This window comes from Spermophilus citellus (genome assembly GCF_964194105.1).
Source record: "Spermophilus citellus genome assembly, chromosome: 18".
NCBI classification, from domain to species: Eukaryota; Metazoa; Chordata; class Mammalia; order Rodentia; family Sciuridae; genus Spermophilus; species Spermophilus citellus.
Genome location: NC_138200.1, coordinates 20,254,598 through 20,272,667, shown reverse-complemented (window position 1 = coordinate 20,272,667; position 18,070 = coordinate 20,254,598). Strand labels below are relative to the sequence as shown.

Sequence of the window (18,070 nt, the reverse complement as noted above, 5' to 3'; positions counted from 1 at the left end):
GTTAGAATTAAAACTACTAGTCTTACAGTATAGGTAGCCCACTCAAGGTCTGGTGTGTTTTGTTTTGTTTTGAAGAGTTCTGGGGAAATCATCTGGAAAAACTCTATTAAACAGCAGTGAAGAGAGAGTCGATCCTGTCACTGGAAGTTCAGAAAATTTGGTGTCATCCTCCGAGCTGATTTCCCAAGCACCCAGTGAAGTCATAGATCTCAATGAGAATGAGAAACTGAGCCCTACAAATAATACCTCATATAGTTTAGAAAAGAACTCCAGTCTAGCCCCTCCTGGAATGGAGTATTGCGTTTTGCTCTTCTGTTGTTGCATTTGTGGTTTTGAATCAACCAGCAAAGAAAATCTCTTGGATCATATGAAAGAGCATGAGGGTGAAATTGTAAACATCATCCTAAATAAAGACCACAGCACAGCTGTAAACACAAATTAGCTGGAATAGTTAACCCAGTTTCACCTTTGTGCTGTCAGATAACTAACCTACTAGATGCAGAAAAACTAGTTGGTGTGAGAGGAAATGACAGGTGTGACTTTGGAACCAAACTTGTGATGTAATAAAATTAATTCCAAATGGATAAACAGTAATATTTAAATATTTTGAGTGAGGGAAAGTGGGTTGAGGAGGAACAAAGATGTAATTGGTATTAATCCTCTATCACCCCTTCTTAGTGTTGAGTGTATTTATTATTAAAAGCTTATTATAGTTTAGACATACATGCAAGCAAAAGTTAAGAAAGGGCTTTTCAGGAACTCTTCTAAAACTTGTTATAAAAGTGTCACAGTCTTAGCAGAGCTTAACTTTCTTGTGTTTACTTTTGACATGCCAGCTCTGGAATCACTGGGTCTCTTGTGAGAATGGCACATAGCTTCTAGAGGGTTTTTTTTTTTTTTCAGAGTCTACAAGGAAGCAGATAGAGGGCTTTGAAATGATCCACTTATATCTTCCCCTGAATTTAACATATACTCAATAAGAATTTATCATATATTCAATCTGGGATGTTCCTTTATTCCCAAAAACAAAAGAAAGACCTCTAAACCAAATCTGGATTATAAATAGACATATAAGAAGTAAATTGTTGTCTTAAATTTACAGTGAGTTTTTGGTAGGAATAGGAAGAAATGGGTTCATTCCAACCAGACTCAAATCAATCTCAAGTTCACAGAATTGGTGACTAGTTGAGCACAGCAGGGCACTTCTCACAGGTTCCTTTCAGAGTGTCTGGAAGAACACAGCACACTTTGGATAGTTAAATAGGCTTTCTGATCCTCAGTGCTAAGTGAGGATTCCTTGTTATTTGAATGAGTCTCTTAAAGCAGCAACAGACTATGAAAAATTACATCAGGCCTTAGCAATAGTTTGAACACTAAGATAAAAATGAAGTTGAGGGAGAAAATTCAGAGGACTCTTAAACGTAGTACTGCTATTGAGATTTTCCTTTCTGAAGTTTTATTTAGTTACATTTTTAGCAGAAGAGAAATAACCAAATGTGACCAAAATATAGTAAAAATTCAAGTTGTTTGTAAAAATTTTAATTAGCAAACAGAATTTGGCAATTCTATAGGATTTCTTTCTAAGAAATTCTGTTTAGAGTGTGATGTGGAAAACTAAGTAAACGTGCTGTCGCAGTAAAACTTGCCGTCAAATACACATAAGTTTCTCGTTAATTACATATTTTGTATTATAATTGTTTCAGTGGGTGAAAAAAAACAGGATGTTTTGTTTTTGTAGTTCTGATCACTTATTTATACTTTATTTTTTTTGTTAAATTCTGCCTCCAGTCAAAAGGCAGGTGCACCATTCAGTGCGCCATCTTCATGGTGCTATTTCAGATGAACATTCTGAATATCCATTTCTAACATTTAGAGTTGAGGTTGTGACTCTGATAAACTTAGAACACCAAAAGCAAGAGTTTCATGAATGGAATACTATATAGGCAAAGTTTTCAGAAAGAATTTTGCTCCCAAAGTCCAGGTATAAATAAAATGAATTAATATTTTTAAGATAGCATTAGGAACTATGTAAGTGGGGCCAGCCATCTTGAAACACTGTCTAATTTGTTTTTATTTTTCTCATTTTGATGATGATATTTAAACATACAGTTGGCTGTAACTTTGCAGCTCTTTGATTTAGGTAGCTTTAATTTATTTGTGAAAGTTAATTCATTTCTGATATATGCTTTTTGAAAAGATAAAATGAATTTATATATACTAAACTATATTTCCCAAATCCACTATACATGGATTTAAATAAATGCATTTTCTCCTATTTCAGAATTGAACCATTTATATTTAATTTTGAATTCAAATAAAATCCTTTAAAGGTTCCTTTTCATCATTGTTGTTGCCACTCTATGTACATTAATTTTTCATTTCTGGTGACTGTGACTATGACTCAATGTTTCTTTATAAAGTTTTGTTATTCTGAAAAGTAACAATCTTAGAAGAATTTTCCTTGGCTTTACTTTTCCATAATCCTTTGGAAAATACTAATAACACCCCCCCCCCAAAAAAAAATCCCAAAATTTTAAGTGTGACTTTTTAAATTGCCTCTCTTTATTTTCTTAAACCACTTCCTTTGATTGTTACTTAAATATTCCATTTGAAATCATGAATTTAATTCCCTACCCCTTAGGGAAAAGTTAACCCAGAAGTTCAACCCCCTTAAACTTTCACCTGATTCTGGCTTTCAATTGTCCATAAAAACTTTCTCTTGGTCTACAGGAGGAAATATGTACCAAGAATATTTTAAATCTTCCCATTATTATTTTGTGGCAAGGCTTAAAAGTGTTTCTGCCAAGAACAATTGAGTTTTCTAAAAGTAATAATGAAGATTAAATATGCAATTATAATTGTAGAAAAGAGTTATTAAAATAATGAATAGGGAATCCCTTTATAGGAATAATTATTTATTGCTACTAGACCTTTTGTCATATAGAGTTCATACTATTTGTTTTCTGCTCTGAACACTTATACAGTTCTAAGATTTGATAGTGAAAATAGTTTTAAAATAAACTAAATTCAGCAAAGGTGAGAATCAGGGAGATAATGCATTCTGATCATTATAAATAACACTTTTCAGGGCTCTGATGTTTTCTCCCTTTCTTTAATAATCCAGAATGTGGTTGGTGTCCCCAGTGTTCCAACAGTACTGTGCTTATATTCCTCTTGATCTGTAGACTTAAGTTCTGTGGCCAGACAGTGCGTGTGTGACACTGACTGAAGCCTTTGATTTAGATGTTTCATCTTCTTCAGGGTAGCTGTTGATGGCTTTATAATGATTTTCTGTTTTTTTCTCACAAAGCAAATGGTGGGCATCCATGTTTACATTGTATCTTCCTGTAGCGTACTTGGCTTGGCAAAGACAAGCAGGCTTCTCTATGAGACTTCTATTTTTAGTTTTCATAGACACTTATTTAATCTTTTTTTATTGTACAGCAAGGTGCTCTAAGTAATATTCTATAAAATATATTTAATAGAAATTTGAGTTTGATATTCATGGATATGAATACATGTATTTTTTTAAGAAATAAGTATTGTGTAACACTAAGGCATTGCTTCTATAGCCAAAGTATAAAAGTTTCTGGAACACTGACATGTAAAGACTACATGTAAAGTTAATTCTGACACTGTATCTTATTAAAAATAGGATGATTTGCATTTTGTAAAATTATCCTGCACATTGAGCTGCATGCCTTAAAGCTGAAACTCTAGGATTGTGTTCATGATAGAACAGTTTATCTGTTCAGAACAGTGAAGCAAGGTCTATAGCGCTTCTTTAACTACCTTTGGAAATACTGTACAATGTTAGAATAATTTATTTTGCTTTACAGGAGTTTGTCATGTATTGACTTTAATATTGTATTTTGGTAATAAATTTTTTGTTAAAAACACTTGCCTTTAAGTTTTATTAACTATACATATGTCTGTTCTTAGAAATGTTGATTTGATAAGATAGCTATATTTAAATAAAAGATTCCTAAAGGTAAGGCTTATGATCACCCTCTAGTAACTTTTTAAACTATTGCTGGCTTGTATTAAACTGTTAAACAAAAATAATTGAAAAAGCATTTGGCTTCTGAAATCATTTTTAAAATTCAGTCTAAGTTTGGAGCTTTTCCCCTTGCTAAGTAGGTCTTAATTTTGTCTTCCAAATCACACACTTATGTTTTCAATTCTGCTGTGGTCAAAGTTCTGAAGACTAGTCATACTTAGGATGGTTGGCATTGTTTACTGAAAGCCAGAGATTACAGCAATGAGTTCTCACTTGTCATTATTCCATGGTCTAATGTCTCATGTCTTTTGACATCTGGTTTGTTGCACTGGTAAGTGATGCTAACATCATCTGACTGCATTATTAGTTATCAGTTTGTGCTTTAGAATCCTGGGCCACCTCAGCTTGAAGTGACTGACACCACATATTTCGTCCCAGTAGCTTTAATCCCTGGTCCTGTACTCCCTGGAGCAATATAATCATATCCCCTATCTTTCAAAATCCAAATCCCAACACTGTGTCACTAAACTCTAAATTAGTTATAGAATTCCTATCTTGGAAAGTTTAGAACATAATGGTCCAATTTGGTACCCATACCCACATGTGACTATTGATCACTTGAAATATAATTAAAATGCTCCAATAGTTGCAAAATAAATATATGTAAATAGTTTTTTATATTAATTACATGTTAAAATAAAATTTTTAATATATTGGGTTAAATAAAAATTTCAGGGCTGGGGTTGTGGCTTAGTGGTAGAGCGCTCACCTAGCCGTTTGAGGCACTGGGTTCAATCCTCAGTACCACATAAAAATAAATAAATAAAAAGTCATGTGTCCATCTATAACTAAAGAAAAATATTTTTTTTAAAAAAAGTTAATTTCACCTATTTTTATTTTATAAATGTAGCTACTAGAAAATTTTAAATTACATATGACTCACATTATATTTCTCTTGGATAGTGCTAGTTTAGGAGAAAAATTGGCAAATTATGGCCCTTACTTTAAATTTAGGCTGCCACCTGTTTTTGTAAATGAATGTTTTCTTGGAACAGCCACACCCACTTTTTTTTTTTTTTTTCCTTTTGGAATAGGGATTGAACTCAGGGGCACTCAACCACTGAGTCACATCCCCAAGCCCTATTTTGTATTTTAATTTACAGACAGGGTCTCACTGAGTTGGTTAGTACCTAACTGTTGCTGAGGCTGGCTTTAAATTCATGATGCTCCTGCCTCAGCCTCCTGAGCTGCTGGGATTACAGGCATGCGCCACCAAAAAAGTGATTGTGAAATCACTTTTTTACATGTCATGTGGCTGTTTTCAAGGAACAATGTCAGCACTATTTGTTAGTGGCAAAGACCGTACGACCCACAAAGTCCAAATTATTTACTATCAGGAAGTTCGTTGAACTACAGAACAATGGTATATATAACCTGTGCTTTAAAACTACCTGAAAGAAAAGACTTTTTTATTAAAAAATGCTAGAGTTTACATCTGGAATGTCCCCCAAAACTCATATGTTAAGGCTTGGTTCCCCAAAGCAATAATGTCCAGAGGTGGGGCTTTTGAAAAGTGATTGGATGATGAGAATCCTGACCTCATCAGAGGATTAACCACTTGATGGATTAGTAACTTCAGTGGACTATTGGGAGGTAATGGAAACTGTAGGCAGAGGGGCATGGTTGGAGGAAGCAGTTCATTTGGGGTATGGCCTTGGAGACTATATCTTTGGTCCCTTCCTCTCTGCTTCCCAGCTGCCTTGAGCTAAGTGGTTTTCCTCTGCCACACCTTTCAGCCATGATGTTCTGCCTCATCTCAGGCCCAGAGCAATGGAGCCAGCCAACCATAGACTGAAACCATGAACCAAAATAAACCTTTCCTTCTACAAGTTGTTTGTGTCAGGTATTTTGGTAACCATGGATGGAAAGCCAACACAAAGAAAGCTTTTTTTTTTCGAGAAGTGTTTTAGAACTGTATTGTTTCTTCTTCTGTCATTCTTATCATCTACCTCTTCTTCCTCAGTCTTATGCATGTTTTATGACTTGAACCTGTCTCACTATTTTGTCATCTCTAATATTTAAACCTAAACACAACTTGTTTAAAGTAACATGCATTATTAAATAGTAAATTAATGCCACCATGGAAAGTACTACTTTCCTCCTGATGACCTTATCATGTCTGTGTTAGCTTTGATTGTTTCACACTTGCAAACAGTTGGACACTGCTTGAGTAACCATGGGACAAGATGACCACAGTAATCAATCCACTCAACTGGGGTGACTATTGACTTGAATAATCCAGGATATAATGAAAAGAATCTAAAGATAACACTCTTTATATTGAATAGCATGTCTGACTCTAAAGCCAAATTCATGGATGGAGAGGGGGTTGTAGCTGGCTTTGATGTAGAGCTGTTGATTAAACTGGCACAGCTACGAAAAAGTCACAGTACTCTCCTACATAGATTTCTTCCAGATCAATCAGCAAAGATGTAAAATGAGAACATATTTGGCCCTGGAAATTCTTAAGAGAAGTCTCTGTTCTTAATTGGTGCCATATGAAAATCTTACTTAGGTAATGTGTTTTGGTGTGTATCTCAGAATCCAAATGCTTAAACCACTTCCAGAATCATATATGCAGAAAAACCCAGTTTGCCTGTTTTAGGGAATTGTAGACCTCATTTTATGTAATTGCAGAATATAGTGGTGTATTAATAAATCTATCTAGTTTTATCATTTGAGCCAGGAAGTGTTTATAAAATTATGCCAGCTTTATTCTTTTTATTAACCTTACAGATACTTTTTTTCCAGTAATGGGTAACCACTGTTTAAATTTTTTGCCTTACAAAAGAGTATAGATCTTCTTTTAAATTAAAAAAATCTTAATTTAACTGGGTGTGGTGGTACATGCCTGTAATCCCAGCAGCTTGGGAGGCTGAGGCAGGAGAATCACGAATTCAAAACCAGCCTCAGCAAATTAGCAAGGCCCTAAGCAACTCAGCAAGACTGTGTCTCCAAATAAAATACAAAAAAGAGCTGGGGGTGTAGTTCAGTGGTTAAGCGCCCCTGGGTTTAATCCCTAGCACCAAGAAAAAAAAAAAAAAAAAAAAAAAAACCTTAATTTTAGGCCTCTAACATAAATTCTTACTGCCTTATATTGAAATTGTCAGATGTTGGTATTTTTTGTGTTCCAAACTTTACCAGATTTATACCAACTGTCTCACTGGATCCACATAATAAAGGTTCCATTCTTTAATAGTTTGCAAAATTGAATGTAAGACAGGTACTTTCATGGCAATGCCGAAGTACAAGGAGGCCTTTGTTTCAGAAAGACTCTACATATTATGTAGATAGAATTTTATTTACACAAATCAGAAAATGAGCTGGACACAGTGGTGCAAGCCTGTAATCCCACTGACTTGAGAGACTGAGGTAGGAAGGATCACAAGTCTGAGGCCAGCCTGGGAAACTTAGTGAGAACGTGTCAAAATGTCTGGGGATGTAGCTCAGTGGTAGAGTATGCCTACATGCAGTATCCAGTATCATGAAAACAAAAATCAGAAAATGATGACTCCTTGCCCATGAACTTGGCCCCAACCATTTCATCTTTCTCATTTCTCATCTTTGACCTTTGTAAAAGGCAAAAATGAAAAGTATTTATAATGATCCATGCCATGGCCACTGGCATCAGTAATGATCAAATATGGTTTTTAAAACTAGTAATAATAGAGCTCAGGTATAACTCAATGGTAGAATACATACCTAATATGCATGAGGCCCTGGGTTCCATCTCCCGCACCAAAATTAAAGTTGGTAAGAAAGTATGTTATCTTAAATGTGTAAACTATAGAGACCTGAAAAGATCCTCAACAAAATAAAACCTGTTATTCTCTCTTCAGGTCCTTTTTGTTGGCATCTACTATCATTTAAAAGTTTATTATCACTATAGTGCTGTTCTCCAAATTTGTGTGTTTTTTTCCCTACTTGTCATTTTATTAATTATAGTATCGGTATTTCCAAAATAACATGGCTACATTTTACTGAAATAGGCACATCAATCCACATCTTGCTCTTTTTGTTTACATCTACAGTCCTATTTAAATTCAGTATATCCAACCACAAAAGGTGTTAGAAAATTCTATTTCAGGCTTATGAGAACAAGTACAGCAGAATGTGATTCAAATCTTAAGCTGTATTTATTTCGGCTCCTCTACAGCTAACATTCTACAAAGAGTTACACCTAAATAATTAAGCAATTGTAGGAAACTAGTGGTTGCAAGGTTATCTTCACTTTCTAGACCTTCTCTGTAGAAGTGTGAGAACACGGTTGGTGAGGTAGTGCCCCCCTACAATGATGATCTGATGCTGGAGTCCAGCAGAGTACCACCACATGGGTGAAACCTCAACATCTATGCCCACCTGGAGCAACTCTGTGTTGAGCCTGCAAATGCTGATAAAGCATCCAGTGCAGTTTTGTTTTCTTTGTAATAGCAGAGGGGGGAAGCATGACTCTTCCTAATGGGAAAGCAGTCGCCATGTCCTATCTGAAGCAAGGGGAAGACAAACCAGCTATCCAGCCCTCCAAGAGCTCCAGAATATGTGTATTGTTAGCTCATCTGGTTTGGAGTATTCTTGGAGAAGTGTGAAATGGCCTGTCCCAGGTCGTGCAGGGCTGTCACACAGGAGTCAGTCTTCTAGCCATTTCACAAGGACTCTGGTGCAGAGAAGTCCTAACCCTGAAGTGGATTCACAAGCCAATCCAGGTGCCAGCTCCTTTGTGCTGGGTGCTCCCCTGCAGACCTGGGATGTAGCTCTCCTAGTTCTACTGATTTGCCACTATTTGTGATCAAGTAGGAAACTGAAAAAAGTTTAAAAAAAAAAAAACAGCATTTTTAGCCATAATCCATAGATGTCACCCTTAAAAGACTAAATGGAGTAAAAGCTTAGTGGCCATATTTCCAGCCATGTTACACTTTCCAAATATATTTTTTAAAAATATGGAAGTGAAACATAAAGGGCAGTATATACAAGTAAATCAAAGTCCTAAAACGGTTAACATTTATTTCCTGCAAAGAGAAGTGCTAGAATTCATGTGTAGCTACATCCATGCCTGTTATTAAATAACCTAAGGGTTTTTGAAATTCAAGGAAACACCAAATCTTGCCTGCACAGTAATTTGCATTTACATAGCACCTTTCAGCTGATTTACTCAAAAACTTAAACATCTCTTATTGAGTTTCTAAATGTCCATGAGAGAGCTCTTCTAGTAAAACCCATCCAGTAGGATTCAATTTCCAGTAGCGGGTGGGGCTAATGAAGTCTAGGGCTGAGGTTTAGCTCAGAACACAAGCTGGAGACTTTGTTTTTGATCCCTAGCATGGAGAAAGAAGGAAAAAAGAAATTTCTCCTTTTCCATGAAGTAGTCGGGGGAACACTTAACTAAGGAATCTTCCTTCAGCACCAAATCAGCTGAATAGATATATTTTGGTTTTGGACCCATTACTGATACTCTTAAATGAATTATTCTGATTCTGCTTCTCAGTCCTAAATCCTACATGCTAGCATCTTTATTTTTATGCTGTTTGTGCTTCAAGGTTTATGATCATCAAAGAAGCCAGATACATTTGACCTTCACCTTCCAAAGAAAGAAGTTCCCACTTGAGTTGTAGCAGATGCAGCCAGTTATTCCACAACATCCATTCTTCTCTTTCATCATGGTAGACTGTTTAGTTGAACACATAGCAGCCCGGCTAGACTGTATTTCCAACTCTTCTTTGTAGTTGCATGAGCCATGTGACTAAATCATGGCTAATCAGATATTAATAGTGATACATGAAACATCTGGATTATGCACTTAAAATTAAGGAGAGTTCCCTTTCCTTCACTTCTTTCACTTTTCTGCTGGCTGTCATATGAATGTGGTGAACTAACACTGATGATGATCTCAAATGTGGTCCAGAACTGAAGTGCAACAAGAAAAAAAAATCAATTAAGAAATGTGCAATGAACTTGAATAGACATTTCCCTAAAGAAGATATACAGATGGCCAATATGCATATAAAAATGCTAAACATCACTATCAGGGAAATGCAAATCAAAACTACAATGAAACTGGGCATGAAGAAGCGTAGTGTGGTAGTGCATGCCTATAATCAGCAGCTCAGTAGGCTGAGGCAGGAGATTTGCAAGTTTAAAGCCAGCCTTAGAAACTTAGCTAGGCCCTCAGTAACTTGGGGAGAACCTGTCTCTAAATACATTACCAAAGGCGGGTGAAAAAGGACAGGGCTGGGTTTAATTAATTAAAGGTTTAAAAAGAGGTGGCAAGGATGTGGTTTAACAGTAAAGTGGTACCCCAGGCTCAATCCGTGGTCACACACACACACAAAAAAAAAAATCCTTTAAACTATAGTGAGATACTATTCTGCACCCATTGGGATGACTATTATCAAAAAATCAGTGTTGTAAGGATATGGAAACATTGGAACCCTTGTACACTGTTTATGGGAATGTAAAATGGTACAGCCACTGTGGAAAAGTGGCAGTTATTAGTATGGCAGTTACTCAAAAAGTTAAAAAGAGAAATACCATGTGATCCAGCAATTCCATTTGGGGGCATTTACCCAAAAGAATTGGACGCAAGTTCTCAAGGAGATAATTGTATGCCCAGGTTCATAAGCAATCTAGGTGTCCATCAATGGATGAATGATAAGCAAAATATGGTATATTCATACAATGGAATATTATTCAGTTCAAAAAGGAAAGAAATTTTGCAGTATGCTACAACATACCTGAACCTTAAAGAAGACATCATGCTGAGTGAAATAAGCAAATCACAAAAACAAAATGTTTGCTTCCACTTATTGGAGGTAATTTAGAGGAGTCGAATTCATAGATACAGTAGAATGGTGGTTGCCAGGCACTGAGTGAAGGTGAAATGGGGAGTATTGTGAGTCAACCTAAAATTTCAGTCTCACAAGACATAAAGTTACAGAGCTGTATAATGGTGATAATTGCACAACATTATGAATGTTTTGGGGCTGGGGATGTGGCTCAAGCGGTAGCGCGCTCGCCTGGCATGCGTGCGACCCGGGTTCGATCCTCAGCACCACATACCAACAAAGATGTTGTGTCCGCCAAGTACTGAAAAATAAATATTAAAAAATTCTCTCTCTCTCTCTCTCTCTCTCTCTCTCTCTCTCTCTCTCTCTCTAAAAAAAAAAAAAATGAATGTTTTAATACCATTGAACTGTATACTTAAAAATGGGTAAGATGGAGCCAAGTGCAGAGGCACATGCCTGTAATCTCCATGACTCTGGGGTGGAGGTGAGGCAGGAGGATTGCAGGGTTGAGGCTAGCCTCAACAACTTAGACCCTGTCTCAAAATTTAAAAATTAAAAAAGGCTGAAGATGTAGCTCAATGGTAAAGCACTCCCAGGTTCCATCCGCAGTGCAAAAAAAAAGTAAATTTTATAACAATTAAAAAACATTTATGTGATTATATGATTACAAGGATTCTGGGTCCCTAACACTGTAGCACTGGACTTTGTGCATAACAGATAGACAAATAATTGCCTTGACAAATAAGCTATTGGCTTTTGAGTTATTGTTTCAGAAATGGCATCTATATCCTAGTCAATGCCAAACCTTCAGTATTATTTCTAGACTGTCCCTCCTCCCATCTATGCATAAAGAAATCCATTAAAGAGAAAAGCATTCTGCTAGGATTCCTTAAAGGTCTCATCACAAAACCTAGACTATATCAATATTTCAACTGGTTGTTTTTTCATTATCACCCTCCTAAGGAGGCTTTTCTAGACATTTTTTTCCTAATCAGGTCCCTCTCCATGAAATTTTACTACCACAGATGTAAAGTAGGTATGTTTAGGTACTGTGTGACATTTAAAAAGTAAGGGTTTTTTTTTTTTTCAATTCCCAAGAAATAATGTTCTCCCCACTGGGAGGGGTATCACCATTGAGAATGTATGCTCTTGTATAAATGGGCTGGTTGAGGTAGTTATAGGGAGAGAACTTCATTTCCTGATATTTTGACTGGAAATTCAAAGATTGTGATTATAAAACTTTAATAGGAGGCCAATTTTGCGATCCATCCATGAAGGTCAGTCATTAAAAATAGTGAATCCACCCAGTATAGTCTCCACACAGTTGTTGGGCTAGTTTGAGTCCTAGAATCTTTCAGGCTTGCCTGAAGAGGAGCAACTCAACTTGGAAATTATTCTAATGCATAGGGAGCCCTTCAGACCAGCTCACCACAATCATGGATGGACTCAGGAAGGGGGAACACTTGATAGGTGTTAGTAAAATCCACCCCAGCACTAGATTAGCCATGACTTCATGCGAGATAAAATGTCTGAATTTGAGAGTGTTAGAAACATGCTTTTCTGGCTCGAAGTTCTACTTCCCTACAGAAAATCCAAAAAGTCCCAAGCTTCACAATACGCCTTGGCATCTGTTACTAGGGAAAAAAATCTGCTTCTGGGATTTTTAGACACCTGTATATACACCTGTTGTTAAGGGAGTGACATTAGAGAAGTCCAAAGAAAGAAACTGGAAGGACCAGCTGAGGCCACTGATTCTTGGACTTGAACAGCTAACATTTAGGAATCATCAGATTTGGCAAAAAGCTTATGTGATAAAACATCATCATCTGCTTTAGTTGAATAGCTTGACTATTCATGTCCTTGTTCAAAAATATATAACAGTTATTCTAGCCATGAAAATGAAAAAAAGCGTAGGTGGTAACCATGGAAATGAGAAAAAAGTACAGGAAAGTAGAGGTAAGAAGAATAGCAGGTGTTAAGGAAGAAAATGAAACAAAACTGATCGTGTTGAAATACTTTGGTAACTTTAACTTTGCTTAATAGAATCCTTAAGTAAGTCTGCACCTATGCCAGTCCATCTATGAATTTTGCTATTTTAAACCACTTCAGATTTAATTAATACAGTGTTGATCAAAGGAAGAGAAAAATACTATTCCAAAACGCTTTTCTGAAGACTCTCACAAGAGAAGGAGCTATATATGGACAAGTATTAGAAAGGAGAGAAGAAGGAATCTAGCATAACATTAATTCCTGTGTGACTGGAATGATCTGTGAGCACCAAAAAAGCTGATCCCTATGACTTGGCCTGGGTCCCTTGAGAACCAAGTGTCCAAAAGAGGCTCAGAAGAATGCCATCAACACAACCCACCTCTGTGGTCTCTGACATGAGTCGTACACAAGGAGTGTATAAAATAATGCAATGGGATGCAGATAGAAGATATTGGGATTTCCATTTGTAGATTTGTAGTGACACAGTTAAATGTGTGAGGAGAGAGAGAGAGAGAGAGAGAGAGAGAGAGAGAGAGAGAGAAGACAAAAACTATTGGATAAAATTTGGAGACAACTATTCTTTCATCAAGGCACTTGAAAAGCCAACCTTTGTGGACAAGAGGAGAAACATGACTTGGATTAAAGTACTATTGGAAAAAACATATGTAATGGGCAAAAATGTCTTTAACTAAATACATATTCCTGAATGGAACATTCAATATTGTAAACATGTATATATATTTTATGCAATTCTAATAAAAATTTCCATGAATTCTTTTTTTGGAACCTGGAAAATTATGACGTTTATCTGAGCAAATGAGTATGCAAAATTGCTGCGATATTTGCTCTGCTAAAAAGAGGCATAATGAGGGGCTAGGGTTGTGGCTCTGTGGTAGAGTGCTTGCCTAGCATGTATGTGGTACTGGGTTTGATTCTCAGCACTGTGTATAAATAAACAAAGTCCATTGACAAGTAAAAAAACAATTTTTTTAAAAAGAGGCATAAGAGTCAGTTGCTTTCCCAAATATCAAAATGCATTCTATCAAGAAACAGTAATTAAAAACATGTGAGACTATTGTAAGACTAGTTCATTGTTTTAATCATTGAAACATAATAATTTATACATAGGTCATTCACATATAGGAACTTAGTATACTGTAAAAATAATTCAAATCAGTAGACTAAGGATGCTGAACTAATGAACTGTCCAATTTGAAAAAAGATTATGTCAGCTCTATCTCATTATTAAAAAGAATATTTTAAAATACTAGAAGTATAAAAATTTAGTTTTAAGATGAGGAATGTTTTTGTAAGCATGATGGAAAAACCTAGAACTATAAAGATGGTAAATTAAACCATATAAAAATGGAAGATCCCTGTGGAGTAAAATACACCAAAAGAGATACACAGTAATGAGAAAAATACCTGCAATGAATATGACAAAAGGTTAATATATATCCGTAATCTACAAATAATCCCTTCATATCACGACTAAATAGATGAACTGGCCAACAAACACAGAAAGACAAATCAGAAAAAGGAACCAAAAAAACGCCAATAAATGCCTGATATCATTGCCTTCAGCCCACCAATACATATATATAAATTAATGATATACCATCATCTAAGATTGGCAAAGATTAAAGATATCCATTGTTGGCAAGGGCATACAGAAATGAGCACTGTAATACATGTTATTGGCAATAAAATAAGTAATAGAATTTTTAACCTTTTTGGAATATAGTTTGCCAATTTTTAACACAATTTAGAATATGAGCTCTAGCAATTCTATTTCTAGAAACATTTCCTGAAGAATTACATATGTATAAGAGTGTTCTTACTGCATTGCTTATAAAAAGCTCAAAATCAGAAACAATGCAAATGTCCCATTAGGTGAGAAGAAATTAAATTAAAACACATCCACAGAAGTGATTATTACTCTATTGGCTAACTACTGTTGCATAACAAAATTACCCCAAAACTTAGTGGTACAAAACAACAGTACACATTTATTATCCTGTTTCTGTGGTAGATATCTGAATAACACAGGCAGTTCTGACTAGGGGGGTGGTCTTCTGATGTCAGCAAAAGGGTGACCTGGAGCTGGCTGATCTTCTTCCAAGATGGCTCGCTCACTCCATGGATGGCTAGTTTGGTGGCTAACAGCCAGTTGCAGCCCACATGGCTTTCTCTACAGGCTATTGGAGTGTGCTCAAAAGGTATCCTCCCTAAGTAAGTAATCCAAGAGAGGCTAAGGCTGAAACTGGAAGGTCTTTTATAACTTAGCCTCAGAAGTCCCAAGCTATCATTTCCACAGTATTCTCCTAATCACAAAGAACCACCATGACTCATTGAGACAGGAGTACGCAAGGGTATGAATACCAGGCAGCAAGGATCATTTAAGTTGACATCTAAAGTTGCCAGGTAAAATGAGTGCAAGAATCACTTATATAAAGTCATGGGCAAGACTTTGAAAAATTTATATAAAGATGAAGACAAACAAATGGAGCCTGATTTTGACAGTCCTTGCAAACTTTGTTATGGAGCTTAATAATTAAAATAATAAGCCAACAAGGGATATCTATTTTTGTATGACCATTCATTAGATGGAGGGTGGATTGAAAGGACAAGGACAAAGGACAGGAATAAGGAAATAAAAATTTTACTGAAATGATCCAGGTAAGAAATAGTAGATTTAGGTGGTGGCAACAGAAATGAAGTGGGCAAGTTCTCAGATATTTAGGAGACAAACAACACAGGAGTCTGTATTTGATTGGATAATACAGATTACACAACAGGGAGGAATCAAGGCTGGTTCCTATGTTTTGTATGTGAGCAGTTAAGTGAACAAGGCACACAGAAGAAAAACCAGGCTTTGGGGATTTTAAAAAGTTTGCACACATTAAGTTTGAGGTGTTTGCATATACAAATGTCCAACAGACAGTGGACATATGGGACTTGAACATCAGGAAATATATCTAGACATTAAAAAAAAATCGTGTTTTTTTTTAATCAGAAGATCAGTAAATATTGGAGCCATGGTTCCCCCCGCCAATATATATATATATATATATATATTTTTTTTTTAAGAGGATAAGAATGCACAAGAGACTGAAAAAGAATACCAGAAAGGTAAATGAAGGAACACCTGGACAGTCTATTGTTGCAGAAGGCAGGAATGATCAAGAGTGTTCATACTTCTAAGTCAAGCAACTTAACACTGAACATCATACACCAGAAAAGAAAGACACCAACAGGAGAGCTCTCACCCTTGGTCCCAAGGCAAGACACTTCTATGGGAGGGATGTGATGAACAGTATTAATGTTTTCTGGTGCAGTGCTTCTCAAAGTGTGATGTATAATCACCTGGAGATCATATTAAAATATAGCTTCTGATTTAATACCTCTTGGGCAGGGCCTGAGATCTTGAATTTCTAAGTTCCCAGGTGATGGCCATGCTGCCTATCCAGACCATATATTGAGTAGCAAGGTTCTGGTGTGGTTCTTGAAGTAAAAATCATCTGGAGAACTTCAAATCAGACTAGTGGGTGGCAACTCTTACTGAGACTAATTCAATAGGTATGGAGGACCTGATAATGTGCATTTCTTACAAGTTCCCAGGTGATGGTGCTAGTGATGCAGCAGGTCCCCATACCACACTTAAAAATTGCAAAACTCAACTATTGCTCAATAGAGCAGAAAAAATCTAGGACTTCCAAACACAGTGCAAACAATGGGTATACTCATGTACCACTGCAGTCAGTCTTATCCATTCCAGAGCTTATGCCTTTTATGGTCCCTCCCTAACTCCTTGCTCATAGAGCCAGAGGTGGGAGAGGGCCTATACTCATCATGCATTAGCCCCAGAGTCACTGTATTAAGACACTCAATTATTCATTCCCAAGGCTAACTCTCAGCAAAGCGGTGGGGGAGTTCTACTTCTTATTAAAGTCTTAAAGCTTTATCTTGCTTAGTAAAGCCATTTCATAATATTAAAATAAACAGTAGCTGATAAGTAGCACTTCCTTGCTATTTCACAAGTCACATTTTCCCCCAGAGTGAGACAATTAAAAAAAAAAAAAACTTACTGAGTACAATAAGGGAAAATGCTAATTAAAGAGGAATCAATTCACATATGTACTTAACAAATATATTTTATGTAAGGAATCAATATTAAAAATTATAAATATGCAGTTCCTTCCCTAAAGTCCATAGGAGAACCCAACAACCATTAAGAAATACAACAAATACCATCTGAAAAAAAAGTTGGCATCATTTTTATTAAAGCAACGCAGCAAATATCTCGACCATTCACGGAGTGTGCTTGTTATGAATAGCAATGGAAACAAAAAGGAGAAAAATATCGAAGAGGCAGGGGTTACTAGAAAAGGTTTCCTGGATGCAGTAGTTTCGTGTTGGAATTAGGCATTAGACGGATGAGCCGCCTTTTCACAGGTGAAGGTCCCAAATGGCAATTCGTCATCAAAATTCAATTAACATCTATTTTGAGTATGTGCTAAGTAAAAGGTTTTACCTATGGGTTTTCGCAATGTAATTACTAAAGATATCTATCTAGGTATAAGCACAGTAGGTCTCCTCAAAAAAAGACTTAAAATCCAGTTTAGTGATGGAATAACATACCAGATTCAACACTGCAGGACCATATTCTGGAAGAAAAAAACTGACAAAACAGTGCCCGGGGCACCAGCACTACAGGAGCATCGTAGGAGATGCAAAAGCTTTTTCCGCGGGTACTCTCAATGGCAGTCAGTAACTAACAACCAAGCCCAAATCAGCAAAAATCGGAGGGTTGGGGCGCCAGGACCCGGGGAGGGGCGCGGCAGTCCTTGCAACGTAGGAAGCCGGGACTTGTCCAAGTGACCTGACTGCTCAATCCGTCATACCTTCCCTTACGAACATCGCATCCAGCAGGACATGGGCACAGGAGGGTACAGGTAGGAAGAAAGTTTGGGGAGGGGGGGTTGTTTTGTTTTGTTTTAAATAGCCCACTCCGCAAACCCAGCCTTGGTGGCTCCCAGGCCCAAACAGGGGCCGCGGCTCTCAATCGTCGGACCTGGAGCGACCCTTCCCCAGAGCGACCGAGTCCCTCCTCCCCTCAACCGCACCTCTCGCTCCAGCCCCGGGTGACGGACGTCGGCATAAGCGAACTAATTTCTACCACCCGCTAACCGCGGGACTTGTCCCGCAGCTCCGCTGGCGGGCTCTTACCAGGGTTGCCAAC

General features: G+C 36.9%; 1 protein-coding gene and 1 long non-coding RNA gene across 3 annotated transcripts in view; one reads left to right on the top strand and one right to left on the bottom strand.

Annotated features, from left to right (window-relative positions):
• Positions 1–4,547, top strand: part of ZNF507 (zinc finger protein 507) — a 35,077-nt gene extending 30,530 nt beyond the window's left edge. Inside the window, exon 6 of one of the 2 annotated variants that reach the window (XM_081274489.1) lies at positions 76–4,547. In XM_081274489.1, coding sequence (XP_081130615.1) covers positions 76–442 — 367 coding nt within the window. In that variant the 3' untranslated portion in view covers positions 443–4,547. The remainder of the gene's footprint in view (positions 1–75) is intronic. The other variant, XM_081274488.1, reaches the window with a different exon arrangement.
• A 2,598-nt stretch (positions 4,548–7,145) lies between these two features.
• Positions 7,146–18,059, bottom strand: LOC308637746. Its single transcript, XR_014019678.1, has 3 exons — positions 17,955–18,059; positions 9,636–9,961; positions 7,146–8,858 (listed from the first exon to the last, which is right to left on the bottom strand). It is a non-coding gene; the product is annotated as an uncharacterized lncRNA (long non-coding RNA).
• Positions 18,060–18,070: the final 11 nt, after the last annotated feature.